At 47.5% G+C, this 26,041-nt stretch overlaps 1 protein-coding gene across 2 annotated transcripts in view; it reads right to left on the reverse strand.

The window, feature by feature from the left end:
• ITPK4 (inositol 1,3,4-trisphosphate 5/6-kinase 4) overlaps positions 1-26,041 on the reverse strand; it is a 152,954-nt gene that overhangs the window by 33,016 nt on the left and 93,897 nt on the right. For both annotated transcript variants that reach the window (XM_086518514.1, XM_086518513.1), the window contains exon 7: positions 18,224-18,377. In XM_086518514.1, the coding sequence (XP_086374640.1) occupies positions 18,224-18,377 (154 nt within the window). The remainder of the gene's footprint in view (positions 1-18,223; positions 18,378-26,041) is intronic.

Raw genomic sequence — 26,041 nt, forward strand, 5'->3', positions numbered from 1 at the left:
TATTAGGGTCCGTTTAGGACCGAAACCCTAAACCTGCAAAAATACACAGCAGGCTGTAATTCACTGTTTCGGGCTCCGTTTCGCGTGCCGGTCGCATCCGTAGCAAGTCCTCGAGCTCCCCCACCTGTAGGGCTACTTGCCCTTTGAATTGGACGGGATTTCGCACGTGAAACCTCTCCGAATTCACCTGTACCTGCGAGGGATTAGGCGCTAGCTAATCCAGTACCTGTGCAAGAGGCTCTTGCCTCGGCAATCGCGCATGAACCCACATAACTGTACATTGGTCAAATGAAAAGCCCACTAGAGGGGCATAACCATAAAGAATAGGGGAGAGAGAGCAGTGAGAGGTGTGCACGTAATGACATCCTGCACCTCACTGTACATAGAGGGTAAGACAGCACTCCATTGAAGCTCTCCCACCTGTGACAGCACTCAAAAACGAGCTCACAGCTGAAAATCACGTTTTTGCCTTGTCTTTAAGTAATAAACTGGCCTCAGAGTGCCAAGTGTCACTCATTTGTGCATTTTTCCGCTTTAGACCCTCGGGTCTCAAAATATCTCACCTGCAACCTCTGTTGACTTGGCCACAGAGTAACAAAATGATCCCCATGTCAAACTACACGTAATGACGCGAAGACATTTTGCCGTCCGAAAATAGCAGTCCCTAAAATTTAGGAGTTTCTGCCATTACATTCTTCTAGGTCATCTGACCCTCTTTGTACACTGCAGCCACACCCAAAACTGAAATGTAGCCTATGTAGCAAAGGATTCCGCTTTGGCTGGCCAATGATCCCACTTTGGCTAACCATAGTCCTTGTTCAACCTTAGTGCTCTTTAGCCCTCAGGCCTGGACTCTCTCTGAACAGTTCCACACTGGCTATGCAATGCAGGGCAGTTAGATTTCCAGAGGGGTGTTTCCAAAAGGTAAAACAAACGAAATTCCCCAAAGAAAGAGAAAATAAACAAAAATGGAATTGCCATCGGCTTGTGACATACCCCCCTCTTGAAATCTCAAACGTCCTCGTTTGCACCTATGTCGTACATGCTTATAGTCAACACTCGGGTGTCCGGACACCGTGTCGACACATGTACGACACACATGCTCACAGTCAACACCTTGTTGATACACGTATTGCCTGCGTGTGAACCCTTTCCCAATGACATAGTGGAAGCGTCACACTCGGCCATTGCTTTGAGTCCATAACTTTCTAATGGAAGCGTCACATTTTGCCACTGTCTTTTAGTACACGTTGGATCCAGTAACCTTTCGAGCATACCCAAACCGACAGTTTAAGAATGCAGTTACACATGTACTCTTTAATAGAAATAATTGTTGTACCCTTGACAAACTGACAAGAAATACTCACTTCTATAGCACTAAACAAACTTTTGGACATTCCATAAGAGCAATTGCCAAACTGACAATCTGTACAGCTCTAACATTCATGTAACATGCACTTCATTTCAGCTCACTGTAAGTAACATGTACATCATTTCTTTCAGAAGCCATTGTCACACTGACAATCCATGTAGCTCTGAATCTCAAGGGGTCAAGGTAGGTTGCAAACCAAGGTTTTAAGTTCCCATACTTTTAGTGACTCTGCAAGTTCACTTTTTTCCATCCACTTGACATCCAGAGGTGAATAGCTTTTGAACTTTACCAAACAGCACCTTGCAACCTTGCCTTTTCTTTTCTTTCTTTATGTGCCAAAATCTGTTCTGGGACCAAGATCTCGTCAAGTTCCTCGACTTCCGGCTGATCTTCAGCTGGCATATCTTCTAGCACATCACCCACATAGGGTCTGAGAAGACTCACATGAAACGCATTGTGAATCTTCCAACTCTTAGGCAATTTCAGCCTTTATGCAAAATTGCATACTGAGCATCGAAAACAATCTTTCTCTGCTCTTCATCTTGATCTTTGGAGATTAACCTGTGATCTACCCATATGCTGTCACTTTTATTGGGCTGAGAATTCTCTTTTTGACCCAATTTTGGCAACATAACTGTAGTAGAAACCTTCACAACCAAAAATCCACATATCCAAGTGATTATCCACGCATAATAGAGCTCCTAAAATGCTCCAGATCACTTGTATTACTGTCCTCTAGCTTCCCTGAAGCTCTTGGGACAAAAAAGCATCAAATAGGGTCAAAACCCTAAATCTGCAGAAAAATACAGCAAGCTGTATTTTCTTCTTTCGGGCTTTGTTTTGCGTGCCAATCACACCAATTCGTAGCCTTTGATCTTCTGCATCAATAGGACTACTTGCCCTTTGATTTACATGAGATTTCTCGCAAGAAATCTTGTTAAATCATCCTATACCTGTTTTGAATTAGCCTTTAGCTAATTCGGTACCTGTATGAAATCATTCCAAGTGGAAGGAGTCTGTCCTTGTAACAACAGTGTATTCCACCACTGACAGCTTTCCTGACTTTAAATGCTCCTTCCAACAAATGCTTTGCCAAACTGTTCGAGGAAAGAGAAAACCTTTGTCCTCTCATCAAAGCCATTGAATGTGTCAATGGACTTACTGATCATCTTCTTTGTATGGCTTTAGCTTATCCATTGACTCCAAATTGTCAAAAGAGACAGTTTGCATAATGGGTACACCTGTGGGAGCCATCTGTACTCCCTGGACAGTAACATGTTGATGTCCAGGTGTCATATTCACTGATGGGATTGAAAAACCAGCCATACCCAAGTTGCCTTGTGACACCCCAAACTGACCTTGTGTGCCCTGAAATCCTAGGTGCAAACCAATGTTTGCATACATGGGGTTGGGCACCATGCCTTGCATACCCCTAAACATTGTTCCTCGCATGCCAAAACTGCCTTGAACTTGATGTGCTATTGATGAAGATTGTATGAACTCCATAAATCTTGGATTCTCCATCAATTGCTTGAACATGGTCACAACAGTAACAACCTGCAAAGCTTTCTCAGCTTGGCCTGAACTCTCGCCAATTTCATGTGCAATTGGAATAGGCTGTCTATCCTCTGAAGAGGAATCCTCTTCCTTGTTGCCATCCATCCTGTATCCAAAGAAAGACTCGTAGCCTTTCTCACCTGTATCCAAAGAAAGACTCTCGTAGCCTTTCTCACCTGTAAATCCAAAGAAAGACTCATAGCCTTTCTCACCTGTATCCAAAGAAAGACTCTTGTAGCCTTTCTCACCTGTAAATCCACTCGATCTACTTTCAAACTCTCTGTGTTTTCAAGGTCATCCCAAACTCTCTCTGTGTCTTTAACCCAAACTTTCCAAGGCTCACTTTTTGAGGAAAAAGTGATTTAATCGCGGCAATGGAACCATGTAACCGGCCTGTTAACTTCAAAAAGGGCGGTAGACTTTACTTCAAACCTTGCTTTAGCTTTCACCCATTATTAGTCGTCTATTCTACCTGTGCTATAATGACACAAGAGAGGGGAATGGGATACAGATGCTAGAATGCATCTGTATGCGAGTCAGACACCAGATTGGCCCCTAAATAGGCGCCCCTTTCGGTATTTCTTTATTCTTTAAAAGAGGGAATAAAAGTTGTGGTTCCCTACAAGCTGCCCCGCACAATCTGGGCTGAATTTCTTCTGTTCTGGCCCGATTTCGGCAACATAACTGTACTAGGACCCTTCACAGTCAATATCCCCACGCATTAGATGACTTTCCCGATGCATACGGACACTTTGCAAAACCTGGCGAGAATCTGCAGCACGCTGAATTCTCTGTTTTCTGCCCTGAAAATGCGCCAGATCACCTGTACAGCGGTCCCCTCACGTCCCCGAACCTCCTGGGGGTATTAGGGTCCGTTTAGGGGCGAAACCCTAAACCTGCAAAAATACACAGCAGGCTGTAATTCACTGTTTCGGGCTCCGTTTCGCGTGCCGGTCGCATCAGTAGCAAGTCCTCGAGCTCCCCCACCTGTAGGGCTACTTGCCCTTTGAATTGGACGAGATTTCGCACGTGAAACCTCTCTGAATTCACCTGTACCTGCGGGGGATTAGCCGCTAGCTAATCCAGTACCTATGCGAGAGGCTCTTGCCTCGGCAATCGCGCATGAACCCACATAACTGTACATTGGTCAAATGAAAAGCCCACTAGAGGGGCATAACCATAAAGAATAGGGGAGAGAAATGAAATAAAAATGAAATGTTATATTAACGTCTTCAAAAGGCCAAAGTGACCTATGAGACTAGAAAGTTACAATGAGGTGGATCTGATACAAAGTCAGAGTCAAAGTAACAAGATGACAACAATGACAAATGTCACAATAAAATACTATGGAATCCTAAACTATTAGGTGTGAACTAAGCAGCTAGCTGGGATAGCTAGATCACAAGAGATCCAGCATCGGTCGCTGGCGGATCTTATCAATCTCCTACATGGTCAGTAGTCTGACCGGGCGTCGTGCATGTCGAGCCAAAGTGATCCGAATCCTCTGATGCAGGCTCCGTCGATGCTGTGTAGTCCTCCGCAGTCGTGGGCGTCTAGATCTTCCCAGCTCAATCGCTCAATCGCTCGGTCATGACATCCTGCACCTCACTGTACAGAGGGTAAGCCAGCACTCCATCTCCCACCTGTGAGAGAGCAGTGAGAGGTGTGCAGGTCATGACATCATGCACCTCACTGAACATAGAGGGTAAGCCAGCACTCCATTGAAGCTCTTCCACCTGTGACAGCACTCAAAAACGAGCTCACAGCTGAAAATCACGTTTTTGCCTTCTCTTTAAGTAGTAAACTGGCCTCAGAGTGCCAAGTGTCACTCATTTGTGCATTTTCCCGCTTTAGACCCTCGGGTCTAAAAATATCTCACCTGCAACCTCTGTTGACTTGGCCACAGAGTAACAAAATGATCCCCATGTCAAACTGCACGTAATGACGCGAAGACATTTTGCCGTCCAAAAATAGCAGTCCCTAAAATTTAAGAGTTTCTGCCGTTACATTCTTCTAGGTCATCTGACCCTCTTTGTACACTGCAGCCACACCCAGAACTGAAATGTAGCCTATGTAGCAAAGGATTCCACTTTGGCTGCCCAATGACCCCACTTTGGCTAACCATAGTCCTTGTTCAACCTTAGTGCTCTTTAGCCCTCAGGCCTGGACTCTCTCTGAACAGTTCCACACTGGCTATGCAATGCAAGGCAGTTAGATTTCCAGAGGGGTGTTTCCAAAAGGTAAAACAAACAAAATTCCCCAAAGAAAGAGAAAATAAACAAAAATGGAATTGCCACTCGCTGGTGACAGTCACTTCTAAAACTCACATCTAGCCGTAGCATGTCATAGAGGGACACTTGTTTGGAAGGTGTTCTTCAAGATTGTCACTGCTGGAAGCTTTTCTTTTTCTACCAATGGTTTCTCTGGTACCTTGATCTTCTGTAGATCGGAAACTGCTTCCAAGAAGGCTTCATCAATATCGGAGAGCAAAGATTTGGATTCTTGCTTGTCAATGGGTGATGGCTTGTCAACAACTGAAGGCAAAATATGTTGGGGAGTTGAACGTGTTGGAATGCTAAGACCGAGAGCGGCTCTCTGGGCCCGAGTGAGGACGCCCGTTGGCTCCTCTATCAACTGCGACTTAGCTTGAGGGGTAACCACATGGGCAGAAGGGGGCGGCTGAGGAATGGTGCTAACTGCTATCAAATTGAGGAAAGGTAAACTCATTCTGGCTTTGACTTGGGTTCAAAGCCGTGGATGCACGAAGTTTACGGCAATCCTTATTGTAGTGATCCTTCGTTTCAGGGCAATGACGACAGGGAGGGGACCCTTCTGGCAAGGGGCATTTGCTTTGGTAATGTCCATATTCCCCACATCTGTAGCACAAAATGGGTCAATTCACTGGGCGAGTCGAAGGGCAAGGTGGTCCTTGCTCCTTGTGCACGGAGTTGAAGGTGAAGGCATAGAAACTTTGAGGAGATGAGGGAGCATGACATGATAAAAGCTCCGAGAGGGAAAAGTATTCTGCATACCTTGCATAGGAGGGGCTGTCAGCAAAGGTGGCATGTGGTTTGGATGCCCATAGGGGGAAACCATGTTGGATAAAGGTGGTGGCCCTTGGTGAACATTAGGACCAAGACTTTGTTGTTTTTGTCGCAATCCCTTTAGGTAGTAGCAATCCTTGTCCTCATGTCCAAACTTTTCACAGAAGTGGCAGTAAACCCGAAGGGGGCATTCATGTGGAGGGTGCCTTGGAGAGCGGCATGAACTACACCAAACCATAGCCTTAGTCTCTTGCTGAGACTTTCTTTTTTCAAGAAAGGGATCCTTCTATTAGTTAATCAAACTGCCCATAGCACTACAACCACCTCTACAAGAGAGGGCTATAACAATTATGACGGGGAGACTCTCCCAACGGAAAAACAACATATGTACAATGAGGCTAAATCAAGAGATGGGAGGAGGGATCAACCACACAGGTGGTCGGTAGTGCCATCTGAGCACACCCTGGAACATGGTGAAGAAAGGCCCAGGGCGCCAGAGTCAAAGGAAAGCCTCTCTGCGCTCCCGCATGCGGTCGGAGCTACCCTGGAGTCTCTCGAATGTCCTCTGAGAGTATAGATCAGCTCTAGCCAAAGATCCCGGACAGCCTCTGCTGGTGGTACAGGGCGAGCCTCGAGGATGCGGAAGCAACGGGCCCGCCAAATGAACCAGAGTGTCAGGTTGCAGATGAGCTCCCAACACTCCTCTCTCTCTCTACACCACTCCTGTGGCATAAGCTCTGTAGCAGGCTGGAGTGTAAGTCGACCGCCCTGTATCACTATCATCCTGCTGGTGGAGGATAGCTCAAACTGACCCGTGAGAGTGGACCAAGAAACTGCCCCCCAAGTGTACTACCGAGCAGTAGAAAGAGCGGGCATCAGCTGAAGAACACGAAGCCAAACCTGCTGTGCCAAAGGACAGTCCCAAAGACAGTGACGCTGACTCTCCACAAGATGGTCACAAGCTGCACATGCTGCCGAGAGACCACTATGTACAAGCCAGCTCCCAACTGCTATAGCTCGTGTGCAACCAGCCACTGGAACAAAGTCACTCGCCTCGGCTGTCTGGAGTCCCACAACCTCTCCCAAAAAGCTGCCAAGAACTCAACTGTGAGACCCTCCTCCTGCCAATGAGGTGCAGCAACAGGATGAGCCTCTCTCTGCGCTACCAGTATGCGTCGTCCCAGTCGAACAGTGTACTAAAAGAAAGGGACACCTAGATGGTCTGCTAAGGAGAAAAGGTCCCTCAAAAACCACTCTCCAGGATCCCACTATACTCCTGTCAGTGGACAGCTCTCCCAAGCCCACAGTCTCTAGTGGCCAGTCGCAACAGCTGCTGGGTCAGGATCTATGACACAAGTCCTCCCGCACATGCCCACCACTCAGATCCTCTGAAAACATCACTCTGCCACTTGTGGGGCTTCTAGTGCAACTCGGTGTAAGCCTCCGCCACCCTGTAGCTCAAAAAACAAGGAGGGCACAGTCTCTGAGCAAGCCCGAACTGAGATGAGAACCTCCAGTCGCGTGAAGCCCCCCATCCATCTGGGCACTACTGACTCGAGAGGTGTGAGCCACACAGCTGGTACTGCCTCAGAAATGTCCTGATACATCCTCTGCACCCCTCTCATGCCCTGTAGCTAGATGCCTTGAAGCTCCTCTGACAAGCCTAAAAACTGTAGCCAATCACCTAGAGTGCGTGTTGAAACCTCTTCCATGGAACCCTAGGAAACAACTACCAACCAAGTGGCCTCTTTGAGTGCTAACCATGGGGTTCCAAACAAGGGGCTGTCTCAGGCGCTCCTCCGTGCAAGTAGGCTAACGCTGCTCCAGGCCTCTCTGCAGCTACTCCCAGGATGGGAGAAAACTCACAGCGAAGCGGTCTTCCAGTCTCCTGCATCTCTGTGAAAATCCATATGGTCGAAGGTCGCCAGGGGCCTCCAGCTTGAGGCACTCTAGCACTAAGCCGCTGAAGCAAAAACTCCTTCCAGGGCTCCTCTCCTGGAAGAAGTCCTCTGACGATGAACTTCCCTAGAAGAGCTCTGCTCTATTGTGTTCGGTCTATGATCCCCAAACCTCCCTAAGAACAAGGAAGAATGATGACCTGCCATGCCTCTTTGGCCCGGGCTATCTGACTGTCACACCCTGACCAAAGATCCAACAAGAAGTGATGTACCACATAGTAGCCAACAACACCAGGTTGGCCACTACAACTCTGCCTGCCAAAGAAAGTCGTGCGGAGCTCCAATGTAACAACTTCCTCCTGATAAAGAGAGGGAGGGGAGCAATCTGCTGCTTGGGAGACAAGTCCAAGCCAACCTGACAACCCAAGTATCAAACTACAGTCCCTGGGAGAATCCATCTGATACGCTCACCTGGCATCCATTCAGGCGTAGGAGCACTCCTAACCAAGAAAGCCACTGTCTCTCTCCAGTTGATCAGTGCGCCTGAAGCACAACAAAAGGTCTCAAGAGCCTGCTCACACCTGTGAAGGTTGGCCTCCTGGCCATCCAAGTACAAGGCTGAGTCGTCTGCAAACTCCGCATCCAGTAGCTCATCTCCCCGAATAGGGAGCGCTAAGCCACGTAAGCCAACCTATTGTGAAACCAAAAACCTGCTCATCGCCTCAGCATAGAATAGGAATAGGAAGGAGGCAAGAGGGCAACCCTGTCTGATCGAACCTGTAAGCATGAAACGATCACCTGTACCTCCTGACAAAAGAACCTGACTGTGTGCCCGTCTGTACAGAGCTGACACACCTCTGATCCAAGCATCTGAGAAGCCCATTCTGCGTAGAGTGCCCTCCAAAAAATCCCAGTCAACTCGCAGAAGTATCACCAAATCCTCACCACAAAGCCACGTGAGGGCTGAGGCCTCCCAAAAAGTAAAGATGTTGTCAAGGATACCAGTCTCCTTGACAAAACCTGTCTGTGTCCCATGTATAATGCCCTCTAGAAGTGGCTGAATCCTCAAACTCAAAGCCTTGGCAAGAATTTTGTAGGATGAGTTGAGGATGGTGATGGGTCGCCACTGTCAAATCTCATTCAAGGAGCCACCCTCCTTGGGAATGAGGTAAATCACGCCCTCACTCATGCTATCAGGCATCTCTCCTGTGTGCAGGATGTACTGAAAAGCATTACAGAGATCTGAGCCAAGCAAGTCCGAGTACTCCAAGAAAAAGCTAGGAGTCAAACCATCCTCACCAGGACAGCTACCACGGAGGAGTGCGCTAAGAGCCGCGTGTAGCTCCTCTAGTTGAAGAGGAAGCTCAAGCCTCTAGCGCATCTCCTCAATCACCAGACAAGGCATTTGTGCCCACACCTGCTCTCTGCATGCATCCTGGCACTCTGATCGAGGCTCTGCACACAGTAGATCTCGGTAGAAGTCAGTAGCAACTACACGCATATCCTCTGGCTCTAAAGTAACTGACCCGTTGGGTCTCCTCAACTGACTGACCTTGGCATGCGTATGTCGGGGTCCCACTGCCTCAAAGAAAGCGCCCGTCACTCTGTCACCCACCTGGGTCCACTAAGATGCCTCTCGATGGAAAGCAAACTCATGGCGCCTCTCCTCTGTGCTGACAAGCTCCTCGCAAGCCTACTGCAACTGCTCCTCCAACCAAGGACTGTCTGGATGCTGCTCCTGCATCCTCTGCAAGGAAGCAACGCCCCATCGGAGACGCTGCTCCTCCTCTCTCGTTGCGGCCAAGTGAGCGAAAGACTCCTTAAGAAAGAGTCTACTAAGCTGAGCAAGTCCTGAGGCCACTCTGTCAGCACGATAATCCTGCATGTCTAGCCTCTCTATCCAAAGAGCCTCCACTCGCTCTCTGAGCCAGAGTCCAGCAACACCCTCTCAGGGATGCGTAGCATCGTGCTCCCCCTCCTCTTCCTATCAGTCACTGTGAGGATCACTGGTGCATGGTCCGAAAAGGAAGTCCCAACCAAAATGCCAACAGTCCCACCCAAGTCACATGTTGAAGTCTCCCCCAAGTCACCATTGCTCTGCCTACGGCAAAGCCTCTACAATGTGAGTCCAAAACTCTGCACGTGCGCTCGCCACATTGGGCGCGTAGATGTTCAAGAAGCCCATGAGGCAACCTTGAACCTGCATAGTAATCCATTGAGCCCTGCCTCGCACAATAATTCCTCTGCTCACAATGGCCTACTGCGAAGAGTCTGCAATGGTCATACATACCCACCCTGGATGCCTCCAGGTCCAAAAGCAACTAACCAAAACGTCTCATAGCGACCACGCAAAATCTAACCACATCGCCGAATTCGGCTCTCGCAAAGATGATGCTCCTGTAGCATAAGAATGTCAATCTCACCACCGACAAGGCATCTCTGCAGCTCCTAACGCAGCCGACCTCTCTGACGCTGAAATTGGGGCCCTCCTAATCCCTGCACGTTCCATGAGATGATCCTCATGGAGTTAGTGAGAGAAAACAGATGCTGCCACAGCAGCCAACCTCGCTATCTTTCAGGCCAGTTTGGATGGGAGTAATCCACATCCGAATGACCTCTAGAGAAGCGCGCAAGAAGTGGCTCTCTCGCCCAGGCCCAAGCCGAGCGTGCAGCCCGAAGGGCTACATCCTCTGTCCAAGAATCCTCATGCACAAAATACATAACAAGGAGGGCACTGAGTGTCAGCAAACAAATGCACCACAATGTGCCTGCAACCCACTGCATCTGGAGGCGTCACGCTGAACTTGGCAAGAGGTCAAAGTGTCTGCACCATATCTGTCACCACTAAGTCCCCTGTGTGGTGTGAGAACTCTGTAGCTTAAGTCTGGAGCCAGTCAAGGACTGTGTGTTGGGTCCACGTTGTGTGATCCCTACCACACAGCAGAAAGGAGAACCTACCGCATTGTCCAGGGCCTCAATGCCTCTACTTGCAAGAAAGAGGACGTGGACTCGAAAGCTGGCCTCCTCTAAGTCAGGAGAAGAGTCACCCAGAAACCGAGTGAAGCTGTAGTCGAAAAAGTCCCGGCGTCTGCGAATGTCGAAGCTAGTGAGACCTCTAGGAATTGCTACAAAGGGAGAAGTGTGCACCAAAAAAGGCGGCCTAAGGTGGGGTTGTCCCTCACGAGCCACACGGCTCGTAGCGAAAGCACTACCAAGAGAACGCCTCGCGGCAGAAGCGTGTCTAGTACCCAGCATCTGAGGAGGAGTGGAAGAAGGACCAGGAGATGAGACTGTGGGCCCCATCGGGGAGAGAGGAGGGGCGGGAGGCGAAGGATTGGGGGGGGGGGGGGGGGGGGGGCAGAGCGGCAGCGTCTTGAGGGAGGAGGAGGCGATGGTGGAGGAACTAAAGTGGACGGGACCTCCTCAGGCAGGTCCTGTTGGAGGGGGTCAAAACGGTTTCCAGTCAGGACTCAAAACCCAATGTTGCCGAGCTGCACAAGGTCTGCCACCAGGAGGAGCAGTGGGGCGAGCCGTCCCCTGTCGGCGGTAGCCAGGCACCTGCTGCTAACCGTCAGTTGTTTGATCACTGGACTCTGTCGATGTACCAGCCCGTGCGTCCTGTGTATCTGGCTACTTGGCATACTCAGCCCTGGGAGGCTGCACATGCGCTGTGGGTTGAGGTCTCCTGCGAGGAGAGGCCTTTGACAAATGGCCCGTCTGTCTGCAAATGAAACACTAGTTCGGGAGACCCGAATACTCCACACTCTGTCTGATCCATCCCCCACTCACCTAGGCAGGAGTATCACCTTGGGGAGGGAGTGCGTGTCACGAACGAGAACCCACATAGTAGGTAAACCTGCAGCCTTGGCCACAACTGAAGCTGCAGTGCGTGGAGACTCCAAAACTGTCCCGAACATGCAGCCAATGCTGGGTAGGAGGGGAAGGTACTCTCGCCTCAAGCCTGGGAAACAGATCGAGATCGGCAAGTCTACCTCCTCCTCGAGCATATTTGTAGTAGGGTCGAAACCGTGATGCCAACGTCGAAAGTAAGCTCGAGCTGCTCGGATGCCGAGTGGGCTCATCGAAATCACCTAGGCTGTCATATCTGCAGACTCGAACTCTAGTTGGTAGTACCCTCTTCCGAGGATCTGGACATCGGTGATCTTGCCCACTTCGGAGAGAAGACGGGCCTATAGTAAATCCCAAACCTCGCCCCGACTAGGCCGAGTGCCAATGATCTTACAGATAACCAAAGTGGCTTGCAAGCGCTCCACTTCGGCCATCAAGCTCGCTTGCCCTTCTGGCGAAAGAGCAAGTTGAAGGGTCGGCTCCGCGGTGTCGGGCGAGGAGGCTTCAGGGGAGTCCCTCTGAGGTGGAGCAGAAGCCGCCATTCTATGTCTGCTGCTTAGTCAAGGAAGACAAAAGTGACGCGAAGCTCCTAGAAGGCTGCAAGGACAGACTCCTGCGAGCTAAGAAAAGGGGGAAAGGGAGGGGGACGCGAAATCAAGCGAGAACGCAAGGGGCGGGCAGGCGGGCTGAGGCGCAGAAAGCGGGAGCGCGAGGGGCAGGCGGGCGGGGGTTGTGGGCTGGGGTGGGCGGGTTGGGCCGGCTGAGAGCTGGCAGGCAGTGAACAATGCAGGGCAGGGCAGCGCGAGGGACGGAGCGTGCGCAAGGGATGGGGCGAAGGCAGCAGCGAGCTCGCGAGGTTTTTTTCTTTTGTTACGACCTTTCTTGCGGATACATGCGAAGATAAAAGAGTGCTAACGTCTCCTGGTGACGCTTGATCTGTTCCAAAGCCTCCTGATGTGGAGGCTTCTCCTGTCTAAGAGAGAAATACCTCTCCTCTTTAAGAGCTCGCTGTAACTTTAGGGCTTCCAATTCCCCGCGTAAAGAAGTTAAAGGATCAGAAGGACTTTCCAAAAACACTGAGGGGGTCTCTACCTGAGAGGAATCGGTGAATAGCTTCCTAGCTCTTATCCTAGTAAAAGCCGCAACAAACTCCTCCAGAGTGGCGTCAGGTCGGAGACTCTCTCGGAGTTTTTGCTGGGAAGTTTTAAGAAGAGACTTCTCCACCCAATTCTTAACTGTAAATTCACCCGGTTGCTGAGGAAGCTTGGCCACCAGAGACTTTGTATTGGTCATGAGCTCTGCAAAAGTCTCATTTGGTCGGAGCTTCAGGTTGGCCAACTCATCCAGGACCTTCTCCTGGAAGTCCCCTGGTCTGAAAGCTTCACAAAACCGATGTCGTAAAGTGGCCCAAGTCGCAAAGTGGTTCTCACCGAACTGACTGTACCACTTGTCTGCTAAGCCATCCAAGGTAGATGGGAAGAGTACTAAGTAGGCATCTTCTCGGTTGAGGCCACGACCTCTGCAGAAAGAAACAAACCTCCGGGCATGGTCGTCAACATCCTCTGTGGAGAGACCCTTGAAAGTCAGAAACTTAATATTCACCTTAGCTAGAACGCTTGTGAGCTCCTCCATGGCTGTCTGTGCAAGACCTTGTTGCATTGGAGCTTGTTGTAACACACTGGATGGCCTAGGTCTCACGCTCTTACTCCATAAATACCCTCTTTTCTTCAACAACTATACGCAGAGCTTCGCATTCCCTCTCTAGAGCCATTCTTTCCCCTTCGACTGCGGCCCACTGAGCCTCTTGTTGTAGCATCATCTTCACCATGGACTTCATCAACGCCTCCACAGAGCTATGTTCAATCCGTGGCGAGGATGGGAATGGAGGAGGATTCGGAAACGATCTTCGTGGTGTACGAATTTTTTCTTCTCCAATTCCACTCTCATCAACTTTATGAGAAGTATCCATCTTGAATCTAGTGATGACCATGCTCTGAGTGTTGGAATACTTGGGGTACTCGGGGTTCTTGGTACTTGATACTGCTTGCAATCTGCGTTTAAGAAGGCTTCTTTCTTACCCAAGCTCAACTCTTTATGCGGGTGCTCCACTTGGCAGCCTTATGCTCACACCAAGGTTGCTTTTTCCCATCTCACATCAATTGGCGTGTCTCAATGTGTAAAGTCCGCTCTCAATGAGTAGAAAAGAGGAACGAGGGGAGGTTGGACAAACCCCTCTTTTCTGGGTTACTTGCCACTCTTCAAAAACACAAATTAGAGAGATCGACCCGCCCAAGTGGTATTGGATTACACGCAATCTTCAAACAAGCAGAATTCTTTTGTGGTTCTTTATGGCTTAATGACCCTTAAGGCAGAGCGATGATGATAAGAGCGCACCCGATGCGCGATGGACTAAGGGTGGGAGTGGGTAATAAGTCCAAGGCAGGGACACGAAGATTCTTTGATAAAATAAATCAAAGAGAGGTTCTACCTTGAAGATAGGCACAATACTAGACATGCTCCAAGTATCCGAAAAACCCTCATACATCGCTTGGTTGAACATTATTGCAAGAAGCCTTGCAAGCATATCTCTAGAATGTATGAAGTGCTCTGCCATCAATCCATCATGATCATATGCTCTCATGGTCCTCATCCTATCAATGGATTCCTTTACCATCTCAACGATAAAGAAAGTGCACGTAGAGACTGTTGTAACAATGTCAGACTTTGTAAATAATTAATTTATTTTTACGAGAAAATAGTTATCTAATTAATTCTGTGCACATCAAAATAGAACTAGGAATATTCTAGGGCCTCAAGTGCGCCCAAACTTGGGCCAGAGCACCTCAGGGAGACCGTAGCAGAAAATACTCTGAAGCCCTAGTGATTGGGAAATCGGGTCTTCAATAAGGGGTAGACCGTAGCCTCAGATTTCAGGCTCAAAAAGTTACGTGCGTCAGTGCGAGCACAAGACAAAATGGGGTCCTTAGGACAGTAATCCTAAGGCCTAGATTATTTTTAAAGCCTTAGGATAAGTAAGTTAAACTAATTGTTTTGTGCCGGACCAAATGGCCAGACAAGTGCGCATAGGTAATGCCAGAGCAGTGCGGGTACGGCATTGTGTCGGGAGCAGCTAACGTTTTCATAAGTAGCATTCATGTGTGCAGTTGTGAGTTAATTGCACATTTAATTGATAGCCTAGAAACTTTTAAAGTCAAAAGTTAGATCGTTTTTAAGTTATAAAGTAAGTGTGCCAAGTGGCACACTTACCCATGCAAAGTGACTCTCTCTCTCTCTCTCTCTCTCTCTCTCTCTCTCTCTCTCTCTCTCTCTCTCTCTCCCTCTCTCTCTCTCTCTCTCTCTCTCTCTCTTTTTTGAAAAATCAGGGCTGTATATTACTAAGTACAATATAATCCCCAACGGATGCCAAAATAGCCTGTCACGTGGGGTGTACAAGCTGAATGTAAGGATGAGAGCCACTATAGTGACAACTCGACTAGTACAATCTCATGGTGGTCTATGTGACGGGTGGAGGAGAAACCACTGAGGGGGGGCATAATGCCATATAATCTGACCACCTGTAAGTGTGAAAAAGAGTGGAGCTCGGGCCCAACGACGAAGAAAGGCAAATCGTCGAGCCTCAGCTGCTCTAGACTCTCTCACTCTCTCTCTCTCTCTCATCTCCTAGAGCCTCCCTCTCTGGCTAGCTTTATAAGAGCACCCTCTCCCCCTCTTCACGGTTGGCAGTGCATATACCCCCTAAAGAGAGGGTGCTCTACGCACCAGAGGTCTCCATTAAAGCTTGAGAATCAACCCTTGTGGTGTATGTGGAGTCCTGGAGCTCCCATCATCTACAGCAAGGTTTCTCTTGATCATAGGCTGTTGTGGAGGAAGATTCACCACGAAAAGCAATAGAAAACTCTCTTCCTCTCACCTTGGCTGCTGCAAATTCTCTGTTTTTAGTCCCTAATCACCTTGATTATGGCTGTTTCAGCAAAGCACTCTTAGAATTTCACTCCACTCTTCTAATCCTACGCCTACGCATCAATGAAGTAGAGATACTGAGCTTTCAAATCTCTAACTGATTCTCAAGTAGAAAACCTTTTAGATTGACCCTTCCATTTAATTAAGTACTCATCACAAGCTTTTGAACGCGTATGATGATCTAGAACAGCCTCTAATTCTCGAGGAATATACTCAGTTTGCATACATTTTCCTCGATAGGCACCATAATGTCAGCTTCACCTAATTTTTCTTTGAGGCATCTGACATGAAACATTTGATGTACAATAACATCCGAAGGAAGAGCCAATTTATAGGCAACTTCGCCAATTTTGTTTGTGATCAAGAATGGACCACAAAATCTAGTTGAAAGCTTATAATGTTTTACAGTTTGCATAGTCTTGGAATCTTTGGGTATCTTCACATAGACCCATTGTCCCACCTCTAGAGTCCTTGGAGATCTCTTTTGATAGGCATAGGTAGTAACTCAATCACAAGCTGTCAATTCGAGCATTTCTTGCATATTATACAAGAAATCAAGAGCTTTGCAATCTTTGACTTTCTCTAAGACTAGCAATAGGGGATTTAGGCTCAAATCCATATATCAGCATAAATGGGCTAAATCCAGTAGCCGAATGCTTGCTACTATTGTAGGCAAACTCTAGTCGTGGAAGGTACCTTCCCCAATCAATCTGCCTGTGAGAGACATAAGCCCTCAACATATCCTCTTAACGTCCGATTCGTCCTCTGTTTGTCCGTCGGAGTTGGGATGATAGGAAGACGATATACTCAACTTCATCCAAAGGTGAGCAAACACATCTTGCCAAAATCGTCCAGTGAACTTGGTATCTCGATCACTGACAATATCTTCTGGTAACTATCTCTGTGTTTGTGTAACTCAAGTACATACAATCCAAGACATCTCTGGTCCTCATAGCTCATGACTCTGGAGAAGGGTGTCGAAGCGCTCTCTACATAGAGACCGGAAGCGACCCCATTTCTCATAATGCATTGTGTATTGACATATATAATGCATCTCTATCTCTGGCTCTCTATGATATAGGCGGCATATCCTGCTAGTTGTTGGTCTCTCTTTGAATCTACTAATCTCAATCTCAAGCTGGTGTGAAGGTGTCTTTATTTGACCAATGGCACACCGTAACCCATGAGATCGATGTGTATTGAAATATGTGGTTCGAATCACAAACCCATCCCCTGTGAGTTGGATGCTCTCTATAGAAAGCCATCTTGGTGCCCAACTCCTGTGTCGGCTCTCTCCATGTCCTCCTCCTGTCTAACTAGGTCAGGTCCATGTAAGAGAATGGTGCATCCAAAGAGTACCGGAAGGAAGGCAAGTTGTCCATGCTGAAGCAATGTACCTAGAACCATGATGAAATCTGTGCATACCAGCATGATTTGTCCCCCTATAAAGATAATTGTTTGGAGGACTCAAGGGCCAATCTGGCATATCTATCTCTGGTAGTATCCCATAAGCTATGCATAGAGGAGATGGATCTAATAAGCGCCTCAATCTCCATAGGGGGGCTGCTAACTCTGCTCTAATGATCTCGTGTGGCACAGAGGCCTTGGCTCTAATCAGCTGAGAGATCAAAGAGAGAGAGAGAGAGAGAGAGAGAGAGAGAGAGAGAGAGATGAAATGAAATGATATATTAATGTCTACAGAAGGCCAAAGTGACCTATGAGACCAAAAAAGTTAGAAGTGGTGAACCTAGTACAATGTCTGAGTACAACTAAAAAACTAAAAGGGGGCGGGGGGGGGGGGGGGGGAATTGAGAGGAAATCCCTCATCGGTCGGTGGCGAATCTCATCAATATCCTCCATAATCAGTACTGATACTGTGAAGCCCCCCGTGATCGTGGTCCTTTGGATCTCCCTATCTCAATCGCCCGATCAATCAACGTACCTCTGGTGTGGGTGTGATCTGAAGCTGAGTTGTGCTGCGGTGAGAACTCCTCTGGCTGCTCATTGTCTGGTGTAAAGAAATCTGTGATTTGCCTCTGAGACTGGCTCGCTCGTGGACCTGGTGAGTCAAATCCAGGAGTCGCACCATGGTCGCTGGTGTTTTAGGAACTTTCAACATCCGTTAAGACTTAGTCAAGAATTAGTTGCTTACACAACCTGAATAGGGATTTTCTTGGTAGATATTAGAAAATAGGTGATCATCTTCTTATCCTAAGGTCCACAAAAAATAACTATGTTTGGCAGATATCAAGAGAAAATAGGTGATCACCTTTTTGTACTAAGGTCCACAGAAAAGGAATATGTTTGGCAGATATCAAGGATATCAAGAGAAAATGACTACAATGCACAGCTCATACAAACCGTTGGGGACATGGAAACACTAGATTCATGCAACATATCAGGAGATAAAATGACAACAACGCATCCAAACAGTAGAGAAGGTGGAAGCACAAGATTCATGTAACAACCCAAACTTGAAATATTAGCAAGCTTCAAAAAGCCACATAGTTATAAAAGAGCACCCTTTTATACCGAGGTGCACGGATTCTTGTAGAAGATGGACGCTCCAAGGTTGAAAGACCCTGAAGAATCTCTTGAGTCAATTCACGATCTACAAGAGGAAGAATCCTTTCAACTGGATCCACTACACAAATTTGAGGGTGGCTACTGAGATGCCTGCATCACACATCAAAAACATCCAAATCTGTTGAGATGGTACCATACTTAAAAGGCTACATGCATCACATAAAGCATGCAAACGTGATTTGAACATGTGTCTGTCCATACAGCGAAGCACCGTGTACTTTCAGCATATATAAAAAGTAGCCTTCAAGTGTTAAGCACAAGCCTACACAAGAAGGGTCCACACACACCCCCCAAGCCCCAAAAAAATATGCAGTCCCAAACAACCCTCTCAAGAGCCCCCCACCCCATAATCGGAGTCCTATCTTGCAGCTGCAGTAGCTGCGCTCTCCCCCTCTGTCCATACAGCGAAGCATCATGTGCTTTCAGCATATGTGATATATGCAAAGTAGCCTTCAAAAAATACCCTCCAAGCCTACACAAGAAGGGTCCACGCATGCCCCCCAAGCCCCAAAAATATATGCAGTCCCAACCAACCCTCTCAAGAGCCTCCCACCCCATCCTATCTTGCGGGTGCAGTAGTTGCGCTCTCCCCCTTTACGATAGCTGCCACCAAGACCAGCACATGCCGCCACTGCCTACACACAGCCCTTGGCTACGCCTAGCTGTCCTCAGCTCTCAGCCTAGCAGTGCCGCTTCCATCAGCTGCTTTTGTTTTGTTGGGCTGCTGCACCATTCCAACCATCTGTCACTTGTCAAAGTTCACGACTCACCAGTGTTAGGCTGCGTTGCCCCATATTGCTGTGGTCGCTTGCGTCTAGTTGGCTTATCTTGGCACACCACGCGCCTTGCAAATAGTTGTTGACTCTTTGCGGTTTTGTGAGAGCAAGAAATGAAATGAAATGTCATATTAACATCTTCTAAAGGCCAAAATGACCCCATAAAACCAAGAGTTACATCACATTGAATCTAATACAAGGTCTAGATAAAAAGAAAGAAACTAACTAATCAAAAACACTACTAGAGCTGTAAAAGGTGCATATAAAGAGCATATAAAAAAGGTAGATGTGTATCTTAGAGAACACATACAAAATGGTGGATATGTTTGTATCAGAATCCCGAGATGGCTCGCATCAGTCGGTGCATGATCGTGTCGATGTTCTACATGGTGACAGTTTACACAGGGCGTCTCCCATGTCTTGCCAATATGGATCTGATTCTCTTATGAAAACTCCTCCGGTGATGGGAGCATCCCCTCATCGTGGGCTTCTTGTATCTACCCAACTCTCCTGCTCGATCACTCAATACACCTCTGCTAGTGATATGCCTTGTGTCCCTCCTCTTTGGCTGCTCTAGTCTTTGTTCAATCTCTGGCTGGAGGAACACTATGATTTGTCTTTGGGTTTGTCTCCCAATTTGTGAGCCTCTCTCTCTCAGAGACCCTGCTCAATGTCACTGAATCTCTAGTAGATAAAGTCCAAGACATCTCTGATCCTGGTATCTCATACTATGTTGTGCAGCGTGGCACATATAGTGCAGCTGAAACGTACAAGCGGGAGGATCTCCAAGCTACTTGGACTGCCTATGGACACCATCTAGCAGCACTGTAGGCGTGCACCTATAAGACCGGTCGTCCCATACTACCCAGCCTCCTCAAGGTGACCTCATTCACTCCTAGCCTTGTGCGTTCAGTACTGGCACTCTACTAGTGGGGTTGATAATCCATAAAGGAGGCCTCCTTTTATAAAAGTGACCAGCCATTGTCACCAGCGTGTGACTACTATCTATCCTTTTTGTTGATTTCTTTCTTATTATCTATTTACTTTCACTTTTTGGAAACACCCCTCGGGAAATCTAACTGCCCTGCATTGCATAGCTAGTATGGAACTGTCCAAAGGGAGTCCAGGCCTGAGGGCAAGAGAGCACTAAGGTTGGACAAGGACTATGGTTAGCCAAGTGGGGTCATTGACTAGCCAAAGTGGAATCCTTTGCTACAGAGGCTACATTTCAGTTCTGGATGTGGCCGCAGTGTACAAAGAGGGTCGCATGACCTAGAAAGATACAATGGCAGCATCTCCTAAAATTTAGGGAACTGCTATTTTGGGACCTGAAAATGTGTTGACGTCATTACCTCCGGAATGACAAGGAGAACATTTTCTTACTCTGCCGTGAAGTCAACTGGGCAACCGGTTGGGATATTTTTAGACGGCAATCCCGAAACGGGAAAATGCTTATAAATGTGCCAAGTGGCACCTTCTGGTGCACTTGCCTCATGCAACAAGAAGTGGTGCTGAATTTAGGAGGGGGAGAGACTCATTTTCAGATTTGTCACAGGTTAAGAGCTATGGAGTGCTTGCTTTCCCTCTTATGCACAGTGCGGTGCTAGGAGTGATGCCCTACACGCTACGCACTGCCCTCTCTCTCCCCTTTGGCAGTATGTTATGCCCCTCTAGTGGGCTCTTCATTTGACCAATGTACAGTTGTGTGGGTTCATGCCCAATTGCCGAGGCAAGAGCCTCTTGCACAGGTACTGGATTAGCTAGCGGCTAATCCCCCCGCAGGTACAGGTGAATTCGGAGAGGTTTCACGCCAGAAATCTCATCCGATTCAAAGGGCAAGTAGCCCTACAGGTGCGGGAGCTCGAGGACTTGCTACGGATGCGACCGGCACGCGAAACGGAGCCCGAAACAGTGAATTACAGCCTGCTGTGTATTTTTGCAGGTTTAGGGTTTTGGCCCTAAACGGACCCTAATACCTCGAGGAGGTTCGGGGACGCAAGGGGACCGCTGTACAGGTAATCTGGCGCATTTTCAGGGCTGAAAACAGAGAATTCAGCGTGCTGCAGATTCTCGCCAGGTTTTGCAAAGTGCCCGTATGCATCGGGAAAGTCAGTCAATGCGTGGGAATACTGACTGTGAAGGGTCCTAGTACACTTATGCTGCCGAAATCAGGCCGGAACAGTTGAAATTCAGCCAAATTTGTGCGGGGCAGCTTGTAGGGATCCACAGCATTTATTCCCTCTTTTAAAGAATAAAGAAATACAGAAAGGGGCGCCTAAGTTAGGGGCCAATCTGGTGTCGGTCTTCTCATACAGGTGCATTCTAGCATCTGTATCCCATTCCCCTCTCTTGTGTCACTACAACGTAGGTAAAATAGACGACTAATAATGGGTGAAAGCTAAATCAAGGTTTGAAGTAAAGTCTACCGCCCTTTTTGGATTGAACAGGCCGGTTTCATGGTTCCATCGACGGCATTAAATCACTTTTTCCCATAGAAGTGAGCCTTGGTCAGTTTTGGGCTTGAACACACAGGGGATCATAAACCAGACACAGGGAATTGCAATTATGGCTCACACACCAGATGATGGGACTGAAGAGGTTTCCTCTTCACAAGGTCAACAGACACATGAAGTGGGTGAGTCGTCAAGACCACCACAGACTGATGATGATATATTCAGGACCCAGTTGGCTACTGCTGTGGCTATGTTCACACAAGTAATGCAGAACCCGAGGTTTTTAGCCTTTCTGCAACCTCCTGTTCCGTCTCAGCAAGTTGGGTCACTGGATCATATTCAAAAGCCTGTTAAGGTTCGAGCACAGGTGATTCATATTGCACAGTCAATGGAAACACCTGTACACTTGACGGAGAACATGCAGTCTCCACAACCTGTGCCTAAGATGCAAGAACAGGTGGCTGAGATGCCAGTCTTTCAAGCTGTACCAGTTCAGCCCGCCACCTTTCAGCAGCCTATAGCTGGTTCTAATGGGCAGGGAAGCAACCTACAGGCTATGCAACAGGTCTTCCCACCACCTTCAGTACACCCTGGCTATTTTGGAGGTGGATCCGTATTCCAGAGCATGGCTGGTCATGCACCTGGAAATCAGTTTTACACGCCAGGAACAGTGTTTGGGGGTGCTCAAACGATGATGCCTAACCCCATGTACAGTGTCATGGGTATGCAACCAGGGTTTCAGAGCACTCAGGGCCAATTTGGGATGCCACAGACAAATTTTGGTATGGCTGGAATTACAAATCAGCAGCCAAATATGGCATTTCCAGGTCAAGTTAATAGCGGCCAAGGAACACATATGAGCCCTAATAGTGTTCCCATGTTTCAGTCACTTCCATATGACAATTTAACGCCGCTGGAGAGGCCAACTCCGTACAAAGAAGGTGGCAAAGGTGTGTCATTCACGACCTTTACAGGGTTTGATGACAGGAAGAAGGCTCTCTCATTCCTCCAGCAGTTTGACAAGGCCTATGCAGGGGGAAATTTTACAGAGGCTTCAAAGGTCCGCAAGGCAGCCACTTTCTTGACAGGGAATGCGGGACAATGGTGGACAACTTTATTGCTTCAAGGGCAAGCTCCGTCCACATGGATTTACTTCAAGCAGATTTTTGCAGCAGCATGGTTATCTGATGACTTTGAAGCAGATGTCATGACAGAATGGCACCAGCTAAATGCTGCCACTTGCAGAAATCTGGATGATTACAATCGGAAGTTTTGGAAAGCTCTACTTCCAGTAACTTCCTATAGGTTTGTGCCATTGACAGAACAGATTGAAAAATAATGTTGTGGCCTACCTAAAGGATTGAGAAAGTACTGCACGAAGACAAAAGTCACTACTTTGACGCAGCTCATCGAGGTAGCAAACACTGGCAATGGTTTGCTCAAGGGAGAAGATTGTGAATTTAACACTGGCGTCAAGGCAGGATCAGGCAAGAAAAATTCAGCCAAGAAGCACGTTCCCAATGAGGCTCCTAAAGGGACTCAGGAGTCAGCCAACGCAGGGAAAGATAAAGCTACGGCTGAATCAGAAAAAGGACCAGCGAAGAAATGGAAAAGACGTTTTCCTCGCAAGTCAGAAGAGCAAAAGAAGGTCCTGAGGACAGAGAACAAATGCTTTATATGTGAGCAGCCTGGCCACATTGCTTACAATTGTCCTACAAAGAAAAGGCCAGCTGATTCTGATGACAAGGAAGACAAGAAAGGAAAGAAGCCCATGGCTGGTCTAGTGCCAGATATGGTGGGCGACAAGCCAAATTCAGATGCAAGTGAGCTTTGCAGAGCATGGGGAAAGGTCAGGGATCAAACAGTGCTTATCTTCTTTGATCCAGGTGCCAAAGCCAACTTTATTTCCCCAGAATTGGCTTCAAAGTTGGGAATCAGACCTGAAGAGATGGGGTATACAGCAGAGGCAAGTTTGGCATGTCCTGGCCATATAGAGGCTGTGACACCCATCATTGGAAAGTTGCGTCTACATATCCAGTCCTATGTAGATGCTGAAGAATTTTACATCATGCCACTGGACGGATGTGATGTGTTGTTAGGTATTCCTTGGTTGTTTCGTGTACAGGGAATCATGGATGCCTACAACAAAAAGATCACTGTACAGAGCAGGGGAAAGACTCACATTCTGGATGTAAAGCTTAGAGGGGAGTCTATTCCTACTGTATCGCTTCTGCTATTACTTCTCTAATGAAAAAGCATCTTTCTGCGTACTTGGTTTTTGCACGTGAAGTGTCAGATTGTGATGAATCCAATTTATCTATGCTAGATAAAGAAAGGTCAATGTTTTTACAACAGTACAGTGACTGTTTTTCCGATTCATTACCGTCTCAATTACCGCCAGAGAGACCCGAGGACCATGCGATAGAATTGGTGCTAGGCAGTAGCCCACCAAATAAACCTCCGTACAGGGTTGGTGCGGCTCAACAGAAAGAGATAATGGGCCAAGTACAGGAGTTGTTAGAAAAGGGGCTGATTCAGCCCAGTTCATCTCCATTCTGTTCTCCAGTGTTGTTGGTGCAGAAAAAGGATGGCTCATGGCATATGTGCATCGACTACCATGCACTGAACAAGAATACCATCAAGAATAGGTTTCCTATACCTAGAATTGATGATATTATGGACAAATTAGAAGGAGCAGCTATGTTTAGCAGGATAGATCTAAAGAGTGGGTACCATCAGATCCGCATTAGATCAGAAGATGTGCACAAGATTGCTTTTAGAACGACGTTTGGCCTTTACGAATTTTTAGTGATGCCCTTTGGTCTCACAAATGCTCCTGCTACGTTCAATAGGATGATGGACAGAATTTTCCGTCCACACCAGCAGTTTGTTGGTACATTCTTTGATGACATGATAGTCTACTCAAAGAATGAAGAGGAGCATAGGCATCACTTGGCCATTGTGTTCAAAGAGCTACGCAGTCATAGGTTGCTCATCAATGCAAAGAAAAGTGAGTTTTTTCTGGAAGAGATTCACTTTCTAGGACACATTGTCTCAAAGGATGGTGTCAGAATGGATCCTGCAAAAGTTGAAGCGATCAAGTCATGGCCAAATTTGAAGACGGTGCATGATGTCCGAAGCTTTTTGGGACTATGCTCCTATTACAGAAGGTTTATCCGAAATTTCGCTGAGATTGCTTCACCTTTACATGCTCTTCAAAAGAAGGCAATCACCTTTAGATGGACACAGAAAGAGATTTCAGCTTTTAATCTCTTAAAGGAAAAGATGACTTCAGATCCAGTCATTGTGTTGCCAGATCTTAGGAAGTCATTTGTGGTCCAGTGTGACGCCTGCGGTAGTAGCATTGGTGCAGTGCTAATGCAAGATGGCAGGGTAGTAGCCTATGAGAGCAGAATTTGCAAGGGCCAGAGATGACCATGCAGGTCTATGAGAAAGAGTTACTGGCTGTGATTCATGCGCTCTTAAGTTGGAAACACTACCTGCTAGGTGCAGACTTTGTTGTCCAAACGGACCATCAGACCTTGCGGTACTTCTTGACACAGACAAAGTTATCTGAGAAGCATATGCGATGGGCAAATATCTTGTCCATGTTCCATTTTCAGATTGTGCATGTGGAAGGCAAGAAGAACGTTGTGGCTGATGCCTTGTCAAGGAAGCCACAAATTTCAGCTGTGTCGATTCCTTATCATCATGAACTTGATGATATGAGAGAACAGTATGCAAATGATGAAGATTTTGCAAGGGTCTTCGAGCAGCTAATGGATGGACAACGTCATGAACACTATCTTCTCAAAGATCGGTTCATGATGATGCATGGCAAATTGTGTGTCACAAAGCCATTGCGACGCAAAGTTATGGAAGAGAGTCATGTCGCACCGTATGCAAGGCATCGTGGTATCAATGCTACAGTTAAAGCGGTTGAGACATTCTTCTACTGGCCTACATTGAGAAGAGATGTGGATGCCTTTGTGCGAGAATGCCTAATATGCCAAAAGGTCAAGTTTGACAGGCAAAAGGCACCAGGGTTATTGCAACCACTACCTATTCCAGATAAACCATGGGAAAGTATTGCTATGGATTTTATCTTTGATCTTCCGAGAACGCAGACAGGAAACGATGGTATTTGGACCATTATTTGCAGATTCAGCAAACAGGCTCATTTTATTCCTGTCAGGAAGAAGATAAAGCCAGATCAGATGGCACGCTTGTTTATGAGCAATATTTTCAAGTATCATGGCATGCCACAGTCGATTGTTAGCGACCGTTGTTAGCGACCGTGATCCACGCATGACAAGTTTGTTCTGGAGAGGCTTGTTTGAGAATATGGGCACCACGCTCAAATTCTCTTCGTCATTTCATCCTCAAACAGATGGGCAATCAGAAGAGGCAAATTCTACTGTCCTAGATTTGTTGAAGTGCTATGTGTCAGAGCATAAAGGAAAGTGGGAGCAGTATTTGCCATTGGTGGAGTATGCATACAATAATACAGTGCATTCATCAACTG

The sequence above is a fragment of the Adiantum capillus-veneris genome, chromosome 8, assembly GCF_014529385.1.
Source record: "Adiantum capillus-veneris isolate H3 chromosome 8, ASM1452938v2, whole genome shotgun sequence".
Taxonomy (NCBI): domain Eukaryota; kingdom Viridiplantae; phylum Streptophyta; class Polypodiopsida; order Polypodiales; family Pteridaceae; genus Adiantum; species Adiantum capillus-veneris.